General features: G+C 44.9%; 1 protein-coding gene across 1 annotated transcript; it reads left to right on the forward strand.

The window, feature by feature from the left end:
- The first annotated feature begins 3,088 nt into the window (after positions 1 to 3,088).
- On the forward strand, positions 3,089 to 19,896 carry LOC119269441 (aminopeptidase P2-like). Its single transcript, XM_037551273.1, has 13 exons — positions 3,089 to 3,526; positions 4,216 to 4,341; positions 4,433 to 4,552; positions 5,720 to 5,995; positions 9,240 to 9,412; positions 12,834 to 13,109; positions 13,529 to 13,680; positions 14,259 to 14,449; positions 14,623 to 14,731; positions 14,851 to 15,005; positions 15,110 to 15,202; positions 19,131 to 19,211; positions 19,423 to 19,896. The coding sequence occupies exons 1-13, from the start codon at positions 3,185 to 3,187 to the stop codon at positions 19,483 to 19,485; spliced, it is 2,157 nt and encodes a 718-aa protein (XP_037407170.1). The 5' UTR covers positions 3,089 to 3,184; the 3' UTR covers positions 19,486 to 19,896.
- Positions 19,897 to 20,665: the final 769 nt, after the last annotated feature.

Genomic DNA, 20,665 nt, shown 5'->3' on the forward strand with positions numbered 1-20,665 from the left:
CTCGCAACTTTCCCCCTCCGGCTCCTTTGCCCGAAAATGCTAAACACCGGGGATACTTTCCCGGATGTTTCCCCCCTTCACCGATATCACCTCATACCGCTTTAGGGCACCTGTAGCACCGATATGTGTCTTGTCATGCATTGTTATGCATCTATTTGCTCAAATATTTATTATTTCTTCCCCCTTTTCTCTCGCTAGACACCGAGACCGACGCCGCTGCTACCCAGTACGACTACGGAGTTGTCGACCCCTCTCTCTTGCCAGAGCAACCAGGCGAGCCCCCCCTTTGATCACCAGATATCGCCTATTCTTCTCTATACTGCTTGCATTAGAGTAGTGTAGCATGTTACTGCTTTCCGTTATTCCTATCCTGATGCATAGCCTGTCCTTGCTACTACTGTAGTTACCATTACCTGCTATCCTACTGCTTAGTATAGGATGCTAGTGTTCCATCAGTGGCCCTACACTCTTGTCCGTCTGCCATGCTATACTACTGGGCCATGATCACTTCGGGAGGTGATCACGGGCATATACTATATACTTTACACAGTTACATTACCTGTGGTACTGTTCGGAGATGGGGGCTGAAGGGGCAGGTGGCTCCATCCCGGTAGAGGTGGGCCTAGGTTCTCGACGGCCCCCGACTGTTACTTTGTGGCGGAGCGACAGGGCAGGTTGAGACCACCTAGGAGAGAGGTGGGCCTGGCCCTGGTCGGTGTTCGCGGATACTTAACACGTTTAACGAGATCTTGGTATTTGATCTAAGTCTGGCTATTGGCCTATACGCACTAACCATCTACGCGGGGACAGTTATGGGCACTCGACGTCGTGGTATCAGCCGAAGCCTTCGTGACGTCAGCGACTGAGTGGCGCGCGCCGGATTGGACCGTAAGCCTGCTCTTGTATTTAAGGGGGCTAGTTCTGCTTCCGGCCGCGTATGCAACATGCAGGTGTGCAATGGGCGATGGGCCCAGACCCCTGCGCCGTAGGATTTAGACCGGCGTGCTGACCTCTATGTTGTGCCTAGGTAAGGCTGCGACGTGTTGATCTTCCGAAGGCCGGGCATGACCCAGGAAAGTGTGTCCGGCCAAATGGGATCGAGCGTGTTGGGTTATGTGGTGCACCCCTGCAGGGAAGTTAATCTATTCGAATAGCCGTGATCTTCGGTAACAGGACGACTTGGAGTTGTACCTTGACCTTATGACAACTAGAACCGGATACTTAATAAAACACACGCTTCCAAGTGCCAGATACAACCGGTGATCGCTCTCTCACAGGGCGACGAGGGGAGGATCATCGGTTAGGATTATGCTATACGATGCTACTTGATGTTACTTGGTGAACTTACCATCTACTCTCTCCTACATGCTGCAAGATGGAGGTGGCCAGAAGCGTAGTCTTCGACAGGATTAGTTATCCCCCTCTTATTCTGGCATTCTGCAGTTCAGTCCATATATGATACCCTTATTCCATTTGATACCCATGCATATGTAGTGTAGCTCCTTGCTTGCGAGTACTTTGGATGAGTACTCACGGTTGCTTTCTCCCCCCTTTTCCCCCTTTCCTTTCTTTCTGGTTGTCGCAACCAGATGCTGGAGTCCAGGAGCCAGACGCCACCGTTGATGACGACTACTACTACTCGGGAGGTGCCTACTACTACGTGCAGCCCGCTGTCGACGACCAAGAGTAGTTTAGGAGGATCCCAGGCAGGAGGCCTGCGCCTCTTTCGATCTGTATCCCAGTTTGTGTTAGCCTTCTTAAGGCAAACTTGTTTAACTTATGTCTGTACTCAGATATTGTTGCTTCCGCTGACTCGTCTATGATCGAGCTCTTGTATTCGAGCCTTCGAGGCCCCTGGCTTGTAATACGATGCTTGTATGACTTATTTTATTTGTAGAGTTGTGTTGTGATATCTTCCCGTGAGTCCCTGATCTTGATCGTACACGTTTGCGTGTATGATTAGTGTACGACTGAATCGGGGGCGTCACATCGACACCGCCGTGGACAAATGTGGCGGAGGGATTGTTAATGGAGTACGAGAAGGAGGTGGCGGAGAAGGTGTGGATAGGCAGGAGGTCTAGGGCAGTGTCACCTGGCTGTGGTGGAGGTGTTTATGCGAGAAGGAGCCGGAGTGGAAGGATAGGTCACAATTGGAAATAATCGCAAAAAAAATCATAACCCGGAGATCTCAGTTCAAAAAAATGCTAATATCGATGAAGGGGTGATTTCCTTCAATAGGTGGAAAACATAAGAAATATTAGTTGTTACCAAGGAAAGGTAAAAATTTAGGAAAATTAGGATTTTTGAACTGATTTCTATGCAAATGGGGTTTTATTGTTTGATAACGTAATATCAGTACCTGCCCATTTGTGACGTGTCTGATTAGGAAAGTTTGAAATGTTAAGAAACTATTTATTAGGAGGAAAGTTGTGACGTGTCTGTTATTTGTTTTCTAAAACAAATTTCACTAATAAGAGAAATTGATTGATTTAGATAAGTTAAAAAAGTTAGATTAAAATGTATTATTTGTTTCCTGAAAGTTTGCTATTTGTTTTCTAAGACAAATTGAACCAATAAAAGAAATCGATTGATTTGCATAATTTAAGAAAGTTAGATTAAAATGTATCATTTGTTTCATGAAAATTTGTTATTTATTTCCTAAGACAAATTGAACGAATAAAAGGAATCGATTGATTTGCATAATTTAAGAAAGTTAGATTAAAATGTATTATTTATTTTCTAAAAATATGTTATTTGTTTGGTAAGACAAATTAAATCAATAAAAGGAATCGATTAATTTGCATAATTTAAAAAAGTCAAATCCATGATTTGTTATATGTTAGGAAAGTTTTGATTGTAATAAAGAGTAGAGAGAAAAATAAATCGATGGACCAGGGTGTGAGGGGATGATGTGAGGAGAGACGAAAAACCAACAAAAATAAACCGCGGACCAGGATAGGAAGGAATGGTGACAGGAAAGACGAAAAAAACCAGCGAAAATAAACCACGGAGACGATTCACCGCGAGCCAGGTGCAATACAAGAGACCAAACACGCCCTATGCGTTTGTTCTGTGTTGCCTCTTCGGAAGAAAAAAAACACGCCGTTAGAGTATCTCGTTCGTCGTTCTCTTCGCTCCCTTATCTCCCTGCTCCCCTCACGCCGTCTCCACGCTGGCCGCGCCCATGGCGATCGAAGCCGCGCGCCTCTCCCCTTCCCTCGCCGCCGCCGCCGCCTTCCTCGGCCGCCGCTCTCCTCCCACAGCCCCTTTACTCCGCCGCCTATGCCTCCTCCCCCCCCGCCGCTCCCTCCTCGCCAGCGCCAGCACCTCCTCCTCCCGCGCCTCCTCGGGCGGGAACGGCCGCGTCGTCGCCCTCTCCTCGTCGGAGCTCCGCAAGCGCCGTGGCTCGACATCCTCCACACCCACGCCCGGAGAGGACGATAAGCTGCGCTCGCTTCGTCGCCTCTTCGCGCGCCCGGACATTGCAATCGACGCCTACATCGTTCCCTCCCAGGATGCCCACCAGGTTCACCACCTCCATCAATGCTGTAAATAAGTGATATCATTTTCCTGATTCGGTTCGTCGATAGTGGAGAAATGATGCACCCGTGTGGCCGCGTTGATAAGACAATTAGTGTAGCTGTTGTAACTCCGCGCCATTCAGGCACGGATGATCCTGAGTGAATAGTTTATTTCTATATGTGTGGTGATAACCATGTGCCAATCGTGGAGCTTACCGGGTCTCTATGTTCGCGCGACTCTCGGTGATTAATAGTAGTGAGTATTGACCTATCAGTTGAAAGTTTGAAAAATATACTGATCGAGCGTTTGATATCTCAGGCTCGTTGGGTTGTGTCCTGTGGACTGCTTTTGATATGACGGCCTTCTGGAAATAGGCATCAGCTAGAGCAATCGCTTTTATGCACGGGGCACACGCACATGCATATATACTTGATACACCCAGCGTATTAGTGAAATCAGCCATGTACTTGGCGTGTGGAACTGGCAAGTGGCATTGAGCTACAGCTGCAGAACATCATGATCAGTGTAAATACACATAAGAGCACAATACCATATCATGCAGTGTCTCCACAGTTTGTTGAACTGGTGAAGCTAATAGTGCTGTATAGTGTTCAGAAAATCATCAGTTTATTCTTCTATCAATGATGCTGCATGCTCCCTGACTCCTCCTTGTTTCGTTACTTTTTATTTCAGAGTGAGTTCATTGCGGAATGCTTCATGAGACGTGCCTACCTGACTGGCTTTACTGGTAGTGCTGGTACAGCCGTGGTCACAAAAAATAATGCTGCTTTTTGGACCGATGGCCGGTATTTTCTTCAGGTACTTCATTCCGATGATGCAATTTTTAATTCTTCAGCACATATGGTTTGGATGCGGCTAACACTTCATGTTTTGTTCTTCTGTTGACCAGGCTGAAAAGGAATTGAGCCATGACTGGACACTACTGCGGAGTGGAAATCACGGTGTTCCAACCACTATTGAGTGGTTGAATGATGTCTTACCATCTGGTTCTCGAGTTGGTATTGACCCGGTGAGCTTTTGTTTTGTTCTGTGCCCTCTCTCCATGGCCTGCTGACCATAACTGCCCTTACTAAAATCTGTGAAATGATAATTTTACCTGCATAAGAATCTACGTAATCAACAAATTCACTCTACAAAATGAATACCTTTTATGAGTATGCTTTCTGTCATGCCAATTGATGATATCATTTGGCAGTAATCTATTTTTATTTTAGAGGATTGTTTTCATGCTGTCTTTGGAGTCATAATTCTTACTTGTTATATAAAACGAGTGACACAGATTTTTACATGGAAAACCCTCACGGGAAAAAACTACGGACGCACGAAGACGTAATCTCACTATTATGAAGGAGTTTACAAGTACGAGACGACATGCCGTCTTTAGGTGCTACTAAATGGGGTATATATAGATGGCATTATACAAGGGTCTTGGAGGATAAGAAAACGAGCTATAATTGTACGCGTCGACATCAACGCAAAGCCCTACACCACTCCTACTACGTTTATCATGAGACGATGCCATGCCCAACACGGTAGTAGAAATCAGATCGCAATTTAACATCACCTGACCATTTCATTAAGTGATTCAAGGAAAGTGAAGCCATGATTTGGTTAGCTGGAATTGCAATATCATATCGTGAATTTAATCTTATTTCTTCATACTGCCCCTTATGCAACTTTAATTTTGAGATTTGTGATACTAGTAAGATCCCATAAGCTAACTTTTTGAGTCAAAAATCATTAAGTGATTCAAGGATATCATAAGTGAAGCCATGATTTGGTTAGCTGGAATTGCAATATCATATCGTGAATTTAATCTTATTTTCTTCATACTGCCCCGTTATGCAACTTTAATTTTGAGATTTGTGATACTAGTAAGATCCCATAAGCTAACTTTTTGAGTAAAAAATACAGCAGTAGTTACGTGTCTACCAACTCTTTTACTTTTACTCTTAAATCTTACTACATTCTTACCTGTATGTTCTCTTGTATTCTTTCTGTTACACGTACAAGACGCTATGCTGAAATTTTGATTAAGGCTTAAGTGTATTTCATGGCATATACATTCTATAATTACTCCCCATTGATTATTTTATATGTTGACGACTCTGCACTTTGTTTATGTTATTGTATTCTTGGCCTAATCCTCTATTCTTTGTTTGCTTGAAGGATGCAGTTCCTTTTCTCATCTGATGCTGCTGAGGAATTGAAGGCTGCTATTTCTGACAAGAATCATGAGTTAATTTTGATTGGAGATTTTAACCTGGTTGATGAGATATGGGGCGGATCAAGGCCAGCGCCCCCAAAAGAACCTACCAGGGTGCATGCCATCAAGTATGCTGGTGTTGACGTTGCATCGAAGTTATCTTTTGTCAGATCACAGCTTGATGAAAATGGGTGTGACACTGTGGTTATTTCAATGCTTGATGAGGTTGCATGGTTGTTAAACATGGTAAGATTTAGCTTTCACCATTACTTTGACATGGTATGCTGGTTATGAGCATCTTGCAGTTTAAGATGGATTACTTCTGAACCTGAAACTCCGCATGTTTATTTTCTCTCATATGTACTCCCTCCGTTCCTAAATATTTGTCTTTCTAGATATTTTGATAGGAGCTGGGATCCTACCAGCTCTAGCTCGTAGGTTGTAGGGGTGGAAGGGGGATTGGCGTGGAGGAAGGCGAGGTCGCCGGCGCTGGGGCGTCGTTGCGCGTGAGAGAGGGCGCAGGAGGCGGCGGCTAGGGTTAGGTCTCCCGGCTCCCTTCAGGAAGCCGAGCAAATATGATTGCTTCTGCTTAATTTCAAACGAGTCCTTACATGAGTTTATATAATCTCCAAATACGATAACTGGGCTAAGCCCCTAATAACTACTCCCTCCGACCGTGAATAAGTGTACATCTAGCTTTTGTCTTAAGTCAAAGTTTTAAAACTTTGACCACCTTTTTAGAAAAATAAATAAAAGCATCTATGGCACCAAATTGGTATCACTAGATTTATTTTGAAATGTACTTTGATAATATATCAATTTGCTTTCATATATATTACTACTATTTTATATAAAGTTGGTCAAAATTTTAAAACTTTGACTTAGAACAAAAGCTAGATGTACACTTATTCGCGGACGGAGGGAGTATAAGATAACTGGGCTAGGCCCCTAACTGCCTGGGCTGTAGTATATGCCGGTCATAACATCTCTCCCCGCCTGCACAAACAGCTTGTCCTCGAGCTGGAAGGCGGGGAAGCGCTTGCGGAACTCCTCGAGGTGATCAACGGGAGCCAAACACCTCCGCGTCAGCTGGGGCGGGCAGGTCGCCGAGCCCGGCGGCGGCGGCGTCCTCCTCCTCAATGTAGTCCGCAGCCTCCAGGTAGAAGAGTCGCGGGCAGACGTGGCCGGGCACGTAGGGCTCGTCGTAGTTGAAGCACAACCCTTGGCGGCGACGCTCGAGTTGCTCGGCCGGGGTGAGCCGGCGAAACGGGCGCGCCGCAGAAGCCTAAGCAGGCCGACCCTGCGCGGGAACTTCCGGCCAGGGTGGCGGCCCAGTGGCCCGGGGCGGTGACGCCTGCCAGATGGCCACCACGCGGCGCTCGAAAGTTCGGGCGTAGTACATGGCCGTCTGGAGGTCTTGTGGCCCGCGCATCTCAACGTCCATGCGGATGTGGTCCGGTAGGCCGCCGACGAAGAGCTCAGCCCGCTGACGAGCCGAAACGCCGGGGGCGTGGCACGCCAGTGCCTGGAAGCGGTCGACGAAGTCTTGCACTATGGTGAGGAATGGAAGGCGCCCAAGCTCTGCCAGACGGCTCCCGCGTATAGGCGGACCGAAGCGCAAGAGGGACAGATCGCGGAAACGCTCCCATGGTGGCATGCCGCCCTCGTCCTGCTCGAGGGTGTAATACCACGTCTGGGCGGCGCCGCGTAGATGATAGGAGGCGATCCAGGTGCGGTCGGACGCGAGCGTGCGCTGCCCCCTGAAAAATTGGTCGCATTGGTTGAGCCAATTCAGGGGGTCGACGGTGCCGTCGTAGGTCGCGAACTCCAGCTTGGAGAATCTCGGCGGTGGCTGGGCGTGGACGACGGGCGGGTATGTGTCATCCGCGCGGAACAGCGAGGGCGACGGCATCGAGTGTGCGGGCTGCAGAGTACCGCCATGGAAAAGGGGCCCGTCCACACCATCGTAGGGACCCGCAGCACCCGAGGACCCGCCGAACTGCATGGTCGGGGGGCGGCGCTGGCGGTGACATCACGTGCGGCTGTCTTGAGGCCATCGTATAGACCGGCTCGATGGACCCGGCGAGCCCGGCCGGTAGCGGAGATGGCGACGGGGGGAAATGGACCTGGTGGATGGGCACCCCGGGCGCCGTTGGCGGAAGGACCGGCCCTGAGATCGCCGGTGGCGGCAGCGGCGGCTGCTGCTGCAGCGGCAGCGGCATGATGGATGCGACGGAGGTCGCCGGTGGTGGCGGCTGCCACGGGAGCTGCTGCGGCCCCGTGATGGTGGTGACGGGGGCGGGCGGCTGCAGCCCATAGTGCCCCGCGAGGAAGGTGTGGATGCCCTGGACCGCCTGAGTTAGGTCCCGGAGCGCTGCTGTCATCTCCTCTGGGGTGAGCACGGCGGGGGCCGGCGCGGGTGGCATCCAGGCGGCAGAGGAGACCGGCCCGGTCAGGGACGGCGTGCTGGCCGCGGTGGTCATCGTCGACGAGGATGCGATTGGCAGCGGGAGGGAGGGGGTGGGCGGTGGCGCGGACATGATCGAGCCTGAGACACCTGATACCAGATTGATAGGAGCTGGGATCCTACCAGGTCTAGCTCGTAGGTTGTAGGAGTGTAAGGGGGCTTGGCGTGGAGGAAGGCGAGGCCGCCGGTGCTGGGGCACCGTCGCGCGTGCGAGAGAGAGAGAGAGAGAGGGCGCAGGAGGCGGCGGCTAGGGTTAGGTCTCCCGGCTCCCTTCAGGAATCCGAGCAAATATGATTGCTTCTGCTTAATTTCAAATGAGTCCTTACATGAGTTTATATAATCTCCAAATACGATAACTGGGCTAAGCCCCTAATAATGATAAGATAACTGGGCCAGGCCCCTAACTGCCTGGGCTGTAGTATATGCCGGTCATAACATATTTCAACAAGTGACTACATACGGAGCAAAATGAGTGAATCTACACTCTAAAATATGTCTATATACATCCGTATATGGTAGTCCATTTGAAATATCTAGAAAGACAAATATTTAGGAACGGAGGGAGTAATAATTTCACTTCCAATCCCTTGCATGATAGACGCATGTTATAGACAGCTACTCCAAATGCTGGATTCAAAAGCATCACATGATTTTATACTGTTACTAGTCATGCATTTTTTTGTTTTCCAATGTTATTACCGTATACGTGCTTTGATAATTGGTAACTAATGCTTAGTACAGGTCAATAGACTGTTCTACTTACCATTTTGTGCTCCCTGTTTGGCATTATAATTATATACTTTTATTGTTTTGATAATCATGGTTGCATGATAATCTACAATATTCTGCATTTTTCAAAGACTTACTATGCAATGAGTAATTCCTGATGTTTTAGCAGTACAACATCTGATGACAACTGAAAAGTACAAGGACGTTTGCGCTTTTTAACCCTGTTAAATATTGTTGCGTTTTGTTTAATACACTTTCCACAAAATTGCCGGTTGACACCACTATTGAATGCAGAGAGGAAGTGATGTTCCACATTCACCTGTATTCTATAGCTACTTGACTGTGGAGATGAGCACTGCTACATTATTTGTAGATAGCAACAAAGTATCTGAAGAGGTATTGGAACACCTCAAGAAAGCTGGAGTAAAGTTAAAATCATATGAAGCAATTTTATCTGATGTAGAAAGGTAAATTTTACCAAAGAATATTTTACATAGCTTGGTGTCTGGCTTTGAATGTGCAGTTCCTTACTGTATCTTCGTATCAATGCAGTCTATGCAATTTACCTAGATTTGTTTGTCATCTCAAAATTTGGAAACAATGTGATCTGATTATTCTAATCAGTTTGTAATTCATCTGCATGGAAGTTAATCAAGGTTTTAATACAGCCTTAAGGCGAATGAAGTGTGGAACATTCAATATTTACTGCAAGGGCCTGTACTCATGTTGGACTGAGGTTTTCTATTTTCCTGCCAAATACGGAAAATATGAAATACCATGTTTGGATTATGTGAATTGCATACTTATGAGCTTCATAATTCCCACCCTGTGCCCTACCAGCTGCATAAACAACAATTATCTTTTGAGAAGTAAGATTTATATGCACTTAATCTGGCACAGGACCACCAGTCTCTGTTTTCATCAATTAATGCCTACATTGGCTTTTGACAGCCTGTTTGGAATGGTTGATGAGTAGTTCACCAGCTTTTGCCTTCTTCCTGATTTTGATCATGATGGCACCTTCTTGCTTTATGATTTGAGTTAGATGAGATTCACATGTATTTGATTTGGCACTTGATCAAGTCAATTGTTCGTTTTGGCCAAACATATGCATATTTTTGAAGCTTCAATCATAACAGTTTGTAAGTTATAGCCTGCTAAAAAGCGGGGGTTCCGTTATGTCCATCACATTCAAATCACCTATGTAATCACATCCCTGCCTCAAAGGTGAGTCAAACTCATGAATACATTAATTTAGCAAGATGCAAAAGTAGTTTATCTATGAATCTCCAATCATGTAAAGAAATCTGCAAGGAGAAAAACAACAATTATATTGTGGTGTTGTACATGTCTTGTATGTACCTACTGGATTTGGGTTGTTTATTGGTTGAACTACTGAACATGTGTTTGAGAATCCGTATGTTGGAAAAGCAATTAGCCACTATTTGGTTATGATAGTGCAAGAAGTAAAAACTTCTTCTGTAATTTCATCTCACTTAGTTCTAGTCTGCTGAAGGGAAAACTAAAAATTACAACTAGCGAAAGATTGAGATTTATCTAGAGCAGAAGGCAAGTACCAACCAGTATAAAAACAAGCACAAAGCATGAACTAGAAGGTAAAGAGTAGGGAAATGAAGACAGCGTATGTAGTTCCGGAAGTTCAAGTTATTGGCAATATCTTCTTCTGGAGAGGCTGAGCTTGATGCTCTGAAACCACTGAGGTTATACCTTGTTCTCCTTGAGCTAAGTCCACAAGGAACTCAGCCGATCACTCATGGTTGATCTTGAGGTGATCCCTGGACCTGTACAAACTTTGCTTTAGGCTAAATCTCCAAGAGTAACTAGTAAGATATCTAGGCTCGAAGATGCTCAATCAAATCTCAAGTATTCTCTCTCAATGGTTTTCCTCTCTTAAGATGGGGCTCAAGAGCATAGAGGAATGGGAACACGAAGTATGAGAGTGTAATAACTGCACTGGGGGTCCACCTGAGCTCGCAGGGGTTCGGTTCCTTTCAGGCACGAACAGAAAACTAGCTGTTTTGCTTCAAGATTCACAACACAGCGGCACTAGGATCCTAACCGGACACTGCTGGATTTCCGGACAACGGATAGTTTTGTGGCACTAGGCGCAAAGCGGAAAGATGTGTCAACAGAGTCGCAACACGGTAACGTCACCTTCCTAGCCAGACTCACCGACCGACGAACCAGAAGCACTACGCCTGTAATAACCTACCTTCCAGAGCCTCATCTTGATCACACTGATGGCCAAACCGGAAACACAGGTGTGAGGAACTCGACAGCGAAAGACAAAGGGCCGCAGCAAAGGCACAACATAGGCTCATCCCGGCAACGATGAGATCCTAACTGACACCGCCGATCTTCGAACAGAGCGAACACTTAGGGCAACCCCAGACTGTTGGGTTCCTAAATCCTGATAGAAGCTAAGCGGTGTGACTTAAATTTCACAACCGGAGACACCGGACTTGATGAACAACGCCCCGAGTACACAGCGAAAACTGAAGACTCAAACGCACTCAATAGAGGTCATCCTCGGTGATGCCGATCTCAAAACCGGTGTAAACGAACATAGCTAATGCATCTCAAAGAGATTTCAAAGGATATGATGTGTATCTGGTTGGGTTCTAACTGAGCATCAGCAAGCTCCATCCATTAACCACAATATCCAACCCCTCTTAGGGCTCATTTGGTAGCCAGGGGATCCCTGGAGGATCCCGGCCCATTCCCTGGGTGGAAAGCCCGCGCACAAAATCAGCCCCGGGCCAGGTGCCTGGACATTTGGACGCTGGAATACACGAGGTTTTCTCGGCTCGTTCCCCGTGATTTCCCCGGGATAGGATCCACGACCCACGACATCGGGATGGAATCCCCTGTCTCGTTCGCTCTCGTCGCCCGCCTTGGGCAGAGCGGCAGCCGCCTCCCTCCCCTGCCACACCGTTGGTTCTGAGGTTGTGCTGCCTCTCCTCTCGTCCTCGGTCTCTGGCTGCTTCTCGTACTCGTGCCTCTCCCTCTGTCGTGCTCACCAGCCGCAACATTAGATCTCCTCCCACCGGAGTTCTGTGTCCTGTCTACTAGGTCGCGCCACCAGGAGGTTGTCGGCGGCGGCGACTGCTGCTGGTGGTGGACGTCAAGATAATGATGAAGGCGGGGCATTTGCTTCAGTTCATCATATTTTGATTCTGAGGGCAGGCCTGGCGCAGTGGTGAAGTCCTCCCCACTTGTGCCAAGAGGTCCTGGGTTCGAACCAGCCTCTCTGCATTGCACTTTGCAGGGGTAAGACTAGGTTCCTATAATCCCTCCCCAGACCCCACCTTGTGTGGGAGCTTCTATGCACTGGGTCTGTCCTTTTTTTTTCATCATATTTTGATTCTGCTTCAGTTCTATGTCTTTTCTCTGTAGCAGGGGATTTGCCCCTTTGAGCCAAATGACAGTGCCAATTTTCCACGGGGCTTCTAGTTGGCCAAAGAAATTTTCAACCGGGGCATCTATTCCCTGGAAATATCCCTCGTAGCATCCAAACGAAGCCTTAATAGTACGGTTTGCCCTAAACTCAGAGTGACTCACTGAGGCACTAAAAGCTATAAAGTCTTCAAGAGGCAAACCATATCTTCAGTGTCCAAAATTTTTAGGGGTAAGACATCCATAGGATAAACCAACATCCTTTGGGACTATGCACCTGTGTACACTCACTAAACACATTAGTCTGTTAAATCGTTTGTCATTAATCATCAAAATTCACTAGGGGGCACTAGATGCACTATCAAGTGTATAATTGTAAATGGTTAACTACTAATTGTTTTATTTCACTGCAGTTACCTCTTTCCTGTTCCGTTGTGTTGTCTGAACTGGGGAGTGGTTTTTCTTCTGTAGGCTGGCAGAAAAGGGTGCAAAACTGTGGTTGGATTCTTCAAGTGTGAATGCTGCCATAGTCAGTGTATTTAGATCTGGTTGTGACAGATACATGAGAAAAAGAGGAAAGACAGGGCGGCAAATTGGCAAAGAGGCATCTTCAGATGATCCGACCACCAAAAAGCGTGGTGTTCAGAATATGGAGTTAAACGGTCTGTATAAAGCCTCACCAGTCACCCTTGCCAAATCAGTTAAAAATGAGGCAGAAATTAGAGGAATGAAGAACTCACATCTAAGGTATTGTTTCAGCATACTTACGAATTCAAGGTTTTCCTGTGTTGAAAACTATTCTAAGAAAATATAAAATGTCAATTTCGTAGAACTGATGGTACTGAAACATATGCTGATGCATTCTACTGTAGCAAATCAAAAGAAAAGGTTTCATGGATATGGTGGCTTCTTAATAAACGTGTCTTTTGATGTTTCTGACCTATCACAATAATCGCTTTGATAGCTTTTATGTTTGTACTGATGTAGAGGCAGTAAGGTGACCAATACTCACTTCATTTGTTTTTTCTCCTAATGTGAACATAAAAAAAAGAGATACTTCGCTTACAATATTCAGCACACACCATCTTTTTTCTGTATCAGCATTCTGTTAATCCTGGGCCATCTGACCCAAGCATTGCCTGCACTGGTGCGTAATACACTTGCAGAGATGCTGCTGCTTCAGCAGAATTCTGGTGCTGGATAGAGGAGGAAGTTCGTAACAATGTGGCTCTTACAGAAGTGCAAGTTGCAGAAAATCTTCTTGGATTTCGCCGAAAGCAAGATGGTTTTATAGAGACAAGCTTCGACACTATTAGTGGTATATTCCCACATTTTTCCGTCAATAGCAAATTGTCATCGGATTACTCGACTAATTTGTTGAGTTTTATGTGCTGTTATGGTGTTTCCTCTGAATTCTGCGACGTGTCTGGATTCATTGTGTCGAAAGAAGGCTTTGGATGATTATTGTTCATTTGTGCTTATGCCTCGGTTGGTGACAGCATGCTGGGTAGGGTGATGCAATATCTTTTTACTTATGTGACCTCTTGGCACTGGGATGAGTCCTTTTCCATCAAATTTAATCTATTTCAGAAAAAAGTTCACCTCCTTTTGTTGTATTATTAAGGGCTACTACTTTGATGATATGCTTCAGTATGAATACTGTTTTTATGTACTTTGTCGCTTTAGTGTGATATGCATGTTTCTATGGTAAGCTTGATTGTCATGCAAAATAGAGATGAAAGGACAAATCTGGTTCTTGATGACACCCTTGACTCTTCCATGTCTTGACACCCTTGACTCTTCCATGTCTTCCAGCCTGGAAGTGTGTGATGTCCCCACTATTGAGAGACCAGAATTCTTGATTTTTTTACCCATTAATCCTTTTTTTACATGCAGGTTATGGTGCAAATGGTGCTATAATACACTACAACCCAACTCCGGATAGCTGCAGTTCTGTTGGAAGTGACAATCTCTTTTTGTTAGATAGTGGTGCTCAATATGTTGATGGAACGACTGACATTACAAGGACAGTTCATTTTGGTGAGCCTTCCCCGAGGCACAAGGAATGCTTCACAAGGGTTTTGCAGGTGTGTAATTTCTCTTAAGACTACACGTCTCAGCAACAGTGAGCTATTTTATGTATTGTTTTCTGTACTTCAGTAGTAGAGTGTTTTTTTGAGGAATGAATAGTAGAGTATGTTCAAATACTTACTTCTTTGTTCTCAATACCTTACGCAAGTAATGGAGTTTGTTGGTACAGGGCCATATAGCTCTAGATCAGGCAGTATTTCCAGAAAGAACTCCAGGTTTTGTGCTAGATGTTCTGGCACGATCATCTCTCTGGAAGATTGGGCTTGATTACAGACATGGTACCTTCTCTGAGCACACAAATCTCTGGCCCTGAATCATCTATATACCAACTATTGGTTTGACTGGTCTTCTAAATGGAATGCATGTAAGTTCTGGAGCATGTTTGTCCCTGGTTCAGGCACAGGTCATGGAGTTGGAGCTGCACTCAACGTCCATGAGGGCCCACAGAGCATAAGCTATCGATATGGAAACTTGACAGCTTTACAGAAGGGCATGATTGTAAGCAATGAACCTGGTTATTATGAAGACGACTCATTTGGCATTCGTATCGAGGTTAGTTTTCCTATTTGGTGCTCATGTCAATCTTCAATATTTTATGTGCTGATTGTTCAGCTGAAAGTTAGTACTGCAAGTATTTATACTTTTGAACCTTGCAGAATCTGCTTCTGGTGAAAGAGGTTAATTTAACCAATTCTTTTGGCGGCATCTCATACCTGGGCTTTGAGAAGCTAACTTTTGTTCCGATTCAGGTACCCATGCATTTTATTTATTGCATTTTTTCTGTCTATGAAATTTAGAGATAGTGATATGAATACAAATAATACTTCTAATTTGAACAGTCAGTAATCAAGCTGACAGAACATCTTTTAAAGATATCACCTTAAAAGGTTTCCCAGTATTATTCCAGTGACTGGTAACCTCAACCAATAGGTCCCCTCAGCGATTTTCACCGGGTATTAGTATTAGCTAGTTTAAGTACATATGTATGTATTAATTGAGTAATTAGTAGCTGACTCAATGGAGGTTCACGCATATATATATGTACTTTAAGTCTGTGACTCGACTCGAATCATTCCATTGTTGCGCCATGGGTCATTCCATATACTGTTGACCACTGCGGCTGCTACCTACCAGTTAGATTCCTAGGGATTGTTTGACTTGCGCCAGAGCTGGCCCTGCCAATCCGGGGAATGCCAAATAATTGGCGGACGTTCTGGCCGCCTGCGTCTCACCAAAAAGATGCTGCAGAGGTGAACTAGCGAAGGCGGAGAGCTGGGCACACCAAAAATTTGGTGTCCGTCCAAACAGCTCTCCAAGGCGCATTCAACGCCAATATTTTGGCTGGGCGCTCCAGGCAATTGACCCAAACAGCCCCCTAGATATAATCAAGGACTAAGTATCAAGTTATATTCATAAACTGTGGACAGTTAGACAGACTTAGTTATTACTCCCTCCGTTCCTAAATATAAGTCTTTTTAGATTCCAATACGAACTACATACGGATGTATATAGACATATTTTGGAATGTAGATTCACTCATTTTTCTTCGTATGTAGTCCGCATTGGAATCTCTAAAAGACTTATATTTAGGAACGGAGGGAGTAGTTAGTATCTACTTGTCAGTTGTTGCGTGTTGAAAGAAAAGGGAGGTAACGTTCTCCTGAATTACATGATCGTCTGCATGAGAACGAAATAGATGCAAAGATCTCCGATGAGTTTTTTTTTGACGAAATGTAGTGTCACTGCTTTTCATTGCGATTAGGAAGAATAAAGTTTACAATTTAAAAGAAGGGGATGAGATTGAGATTAGAGAGTCTGTAAAATACAACATGTCAGCCTAGTCGGGTTCTAAAGGTCGTTCGACTAGTGTCATTACCCTTCGCTTGCCCGCATCCGCGCATTCCCTCGCTTCGAGCTGAAGCTTTTGGAAACGGACATGTACTGTGCAAGCAGGGTTTTGGAATACCCGCTCATTTCTTTGTTTCCATATGTTCCACCAATAGCAATGCAATGATCGAGCGCCAAATCTGTGTCCATATGAGTAGAGAAGCACTGCCACCAGTGTAGCAAGGATTCATCACCAGAATGCATGAGGGAGTTATTGAGATCAAGCCTGCTGAAGATTAGTCGCCACAGCTCCGATGAGATTCTTGACTTGTTCAATGGGCTTGGTAGTCACAGAGCTATGCTTGAGCTAACAGAAATGTAGTTTTTTATTGTATAAGCAAAACATATTGAGGAGGGCCCTTGGGAGGAAGGAGGGGATGCGGACAATGTGTGGATGAAGATGGCGACTTGCATTCGTAAGGTGGCCTCTGAGGAGTTTGGAGTGTCCGGGGAAGGAGAAGCGAGGATAAGGATACCTGATGGTGGAATGATGATGTCCAAAAGGCGATTAAAAAGAAGAAAGATTGTTTCATATGCCTATACCTGGATAGGAGTGCAGACAACATAGAGAAGTACAAGATGGCGAAGAAGGCCGCAAATCGAGTTGTCAGTGAAGCAAGGTGTCAGGCGTATGAGGACCTCTACCAACGGTTAGGCATGAAGGAAGGTGAAAGGGACATCTATAAGATGGCCAAGATCCGAGAGAGGAAGACAAGGGATATTGGCCAAGTCAAATGCGTCAAGGATGAAGCAGCCAACTCCTGTGAAGGACGAGGAGATTAAGCATAGATGGCGGGAGTACTTCGACAAGCTGTTCAATGGGGAGAATGAGAGTACTACCATTGAGCTAGACGACTCCTTTGATGAGACCAGCGTGCCTTTTGTGCGGCGAATCCAGGAGTCTGAGAGGAGGCTTTAAAAAGGATGAAAGGAGGCAAGGCGATGGGCCCTGATTGTATCCCCATTGAGGTGTGGAAAGGCCTCGGGGACATAGCAATAGTATGGCTAACCAAGCTTTTCAACCTTATTTTTTGGGCAAACAAGATGCCAGAAGAATGGAGACGGAGTATATTAGTACCAATCTTCAAGAACAAGGGGGATGTTCAGTGTTGTACTAATTACCGTGGAATTAAGCTGATGAGCCATACAATGAAGCTATGGGAGAGTCATTGAGCACCGATTAAGAAGAATGACAAGCATGGCCAAAATCAGTTTGGTTTCATGCTTGGGAGGTCGACCATGGAAGCCATTTTCTTGGTACGACAACTTATGAAGAGATACAAGGAGCAAAAGAAGGACTTGCATATGGTGTTCATTGACTTGGAGAAGGCCTATGATAAGATACCGCGGAATGTCATGTGGTGGGCCTTGGAGAAACACAAAGTCCCAGCAATGTACATTACCCTCATCAAGGACATGTACGATAATGTTATGACAAGTGTTCGAACAAGTGATGTCGACATTGATGACTTCCCGATTAAGATAGGACTGCATCAGGGGTCAGCTTTGAGCTCTTATCTTTTTGCCTTGGTGATGGATGAGGTCACAAGGGATATACAGGAGATATCCCATGGTGGATGCTCTTTGCTGATGATGTGCTGCTAGTTGACGATAGTCGGACGGGGGTAAATAGGAAGTTAGGAGTTATGGAGACAAACCTTGGAATCGAAAGGGTTTAGTCTTAGTAGAACTAGAACCGAGTATATGATATGCGGTTTCAGTACTACTAGGTGTGAGGAGGAGGTTGTTAGCCTTGATGGGCAGGAGGTGCCTCAGAAGGACACCTTTTGATATTTGGAGTCAATGCTGCAGGAGGATGGGGGTATTGATGAAGATGTGAACCGTCAAATCAAAGCCGGATGGATGAAGTGATACCAAGCTTCTGGCATTCTCTGTGACAAGAGAGTGCCACAAAAGCTAAAAGGCAAGTTCTACAGGACGGCGGTTCGACCCGCAATGTTGTATGGTGCTGAGTGTTGGCCGACTAAAAGGTGACATGTTCAACAGGTAGGTGTGGCAGAGATGCGTATGTTGAGATTGATGTGTGGCCACACGAGGAAGGATCGAGTCCGGAATGATGATATACGAGATAGAGTTGGGTAGCATCAATTGAAGAGAAGCTTGTCCAACATCGTCTAAAATGGTTTGGGCATATTCAACGTAGACCTTCAGAAGCTCCAGTGCATAGCGGATGGCTAAAGCGTGTGGAGAATGTCAAGAAAGGTTGGGGTAGACCGAATTTGACATGGGAGGAGTCCGTTAAGAGAGACCTGAAGGATTGGAGTATCACCAAAGAACTAGCTATGGGCAGGGGTGCGTGGAAGCTTGCTATCCATGTGCCAGAGCCATGAGTTGGTCGTGAGATTTTATGGGTTTCACCTCTAGCCTATCCCAACTTGTAGGCTTTGTTGTTGTTGTTGTAAGCAAACCATATGTGATTTCATGAAAGCGCAAATGAGATATTGCTATAATTTGATATCAACCCTACATTGTGTTATAGCTCTTATATATATTGCTATATTTGATATGAATGCTATATTTATGTCTTCATATATCTTTGTTTTATCACTCTTCTTTGATCATTATCTCATTGGCACCCCATGTTCTATTCTTGGCTCAGCCCCTGCCTGAATGTATGGTCTTGGATATGCATCCTGACAATCCAAATTTTCATTACATCTATTGATCATTTTTTAGTTATACCTGCTGGTTTTATTGGTTATTATTGTCCAGCTGAAGCACATTATTCATGAAATTCTGATTATTTTCTTATTCATTTTGTAACTTCAGAGAAAGCTTATTGACTTACCCTTGCTATCACCTTCGGAGATAAATTGGGTCAATGAATACCATGAACAAGTTTGGGAAAAGGTGAGCTCTAGATACTTGAGACCAGTTTGTTACTAAACCTATTTGACGAAGAGCAGAGTTATTGTGCATAAGAAGGAATACTTGCACTTGCATCATGAAATCTCCTAAAGGACGATAGTTTCATGTTTAACTAACATAATTTCTTACAGTAACCAACCTCATCATCTTGGAATAATTGCCCCACTAAAGTACGAGTTACGACCATTTGCAGGTTTCCCCATTCTTGAGTGGCAATCCTCTCAACTGGCTGTTGGTTAACACAAGGCCTCTCTAGACACCAAGCATGTCGCAACATGACAAAAAGCAACCAAAAAGAGCAAGTCACTAGGTATTCATTCACTTATTGGCAGAAAGCAAGGGAAAACGATGGCAAGGTCTAAGGAATTGGTTCAAGCTGGTTTATTTATCGGTACCCGGTTAGCTTAGTGCAATGTTCAAAGCGGTGAAGCGATTTGCATACATCTTCATTTGCCATTGGTTATATGATTAGTAACCATGATAGTTCAGTTGCTTTGTTTGGTCTTCCCCCTATAATCAATGCTAGGATTTTGGTAATATATGACAAGTTACATATACTCAAAAGTACATTTTTTACTCAATAGTATATTCGTACTTGTGCGATGTCATTATTTAGTAAATACTTCTTCCGTTCACAAATATAAGATATTCTAACTTTTTCCCTGAATCTGATGTATATACACATGTATATACACAAGTGTGTTCACTCATTTCAGTCCGAATTAAGATATCCAAAACATTTTATATTTGTAAACGAAGGAAGTATGCAAATTGCACAGTTCCGACATTATGGTTTATCTGGGGTGTCATTGGCGTGGGCCTTTTACCTGTCTCAAAAAAAGAAAAAGAAAAAGGTATGCTCTTGCTTCCTGACGTACTTCTATGCTGTCGAGATAACTGGTTGGCTGGTGAATTACTAAAACTCCAGAAGCTCCGGTTAGGGAATCTCCAAAAAAAAGGAAAGAAAAACTACGCCCATCAAAATGGACACGTAAAAGATCGTGTTTATGTTTTTTTTAACACAATACAGACGCAGACATTCATATATATGCGCATACACTCACCGAGGGTATACGCGCACATCCTACCCCATGAGCACCTCTGAGAGACTGAGCCGGCATATTATCTTGAGATTTTACAAAGTCATTGTAGGCGCCTCGTAGTCGACGGGAACGTCTTCCCTCATTGAACGCGCATTGTCGAAATTATAAAATAAATCCAGGATAAATGCGAGCACTAGGACTTGAACCCTGATGGGCTGAAGATACCAGCGTCCACCTAACGATCCAACCACAGGTTGGTCTGTGGGTTCAACCTTATACAAATTTTGATCTCTATTTTTTCTTCTATTATATCAGGAGCACTTAATAAAATAATTGAAGATAAATATCATTTTTGGTCCATAACCATGGTGTGCAAATATTTTAATGCAACAA

This window comes from Triticum dicoccoides, chromosome 1A, assembly GCF_002162155.2.
Source record: "Triticum dicoccoides isolate Atlit2015 ecotype Zavitan chromosome 1A, WEW_v2.0, whole genome shotgun sequence".
Lineage (NCBI taxonomy): Eukaryota > Viridiplantae > Streptophyta > Magnoliopsida > Poales > Poaceae > Triticum > Triticum dicoccoides.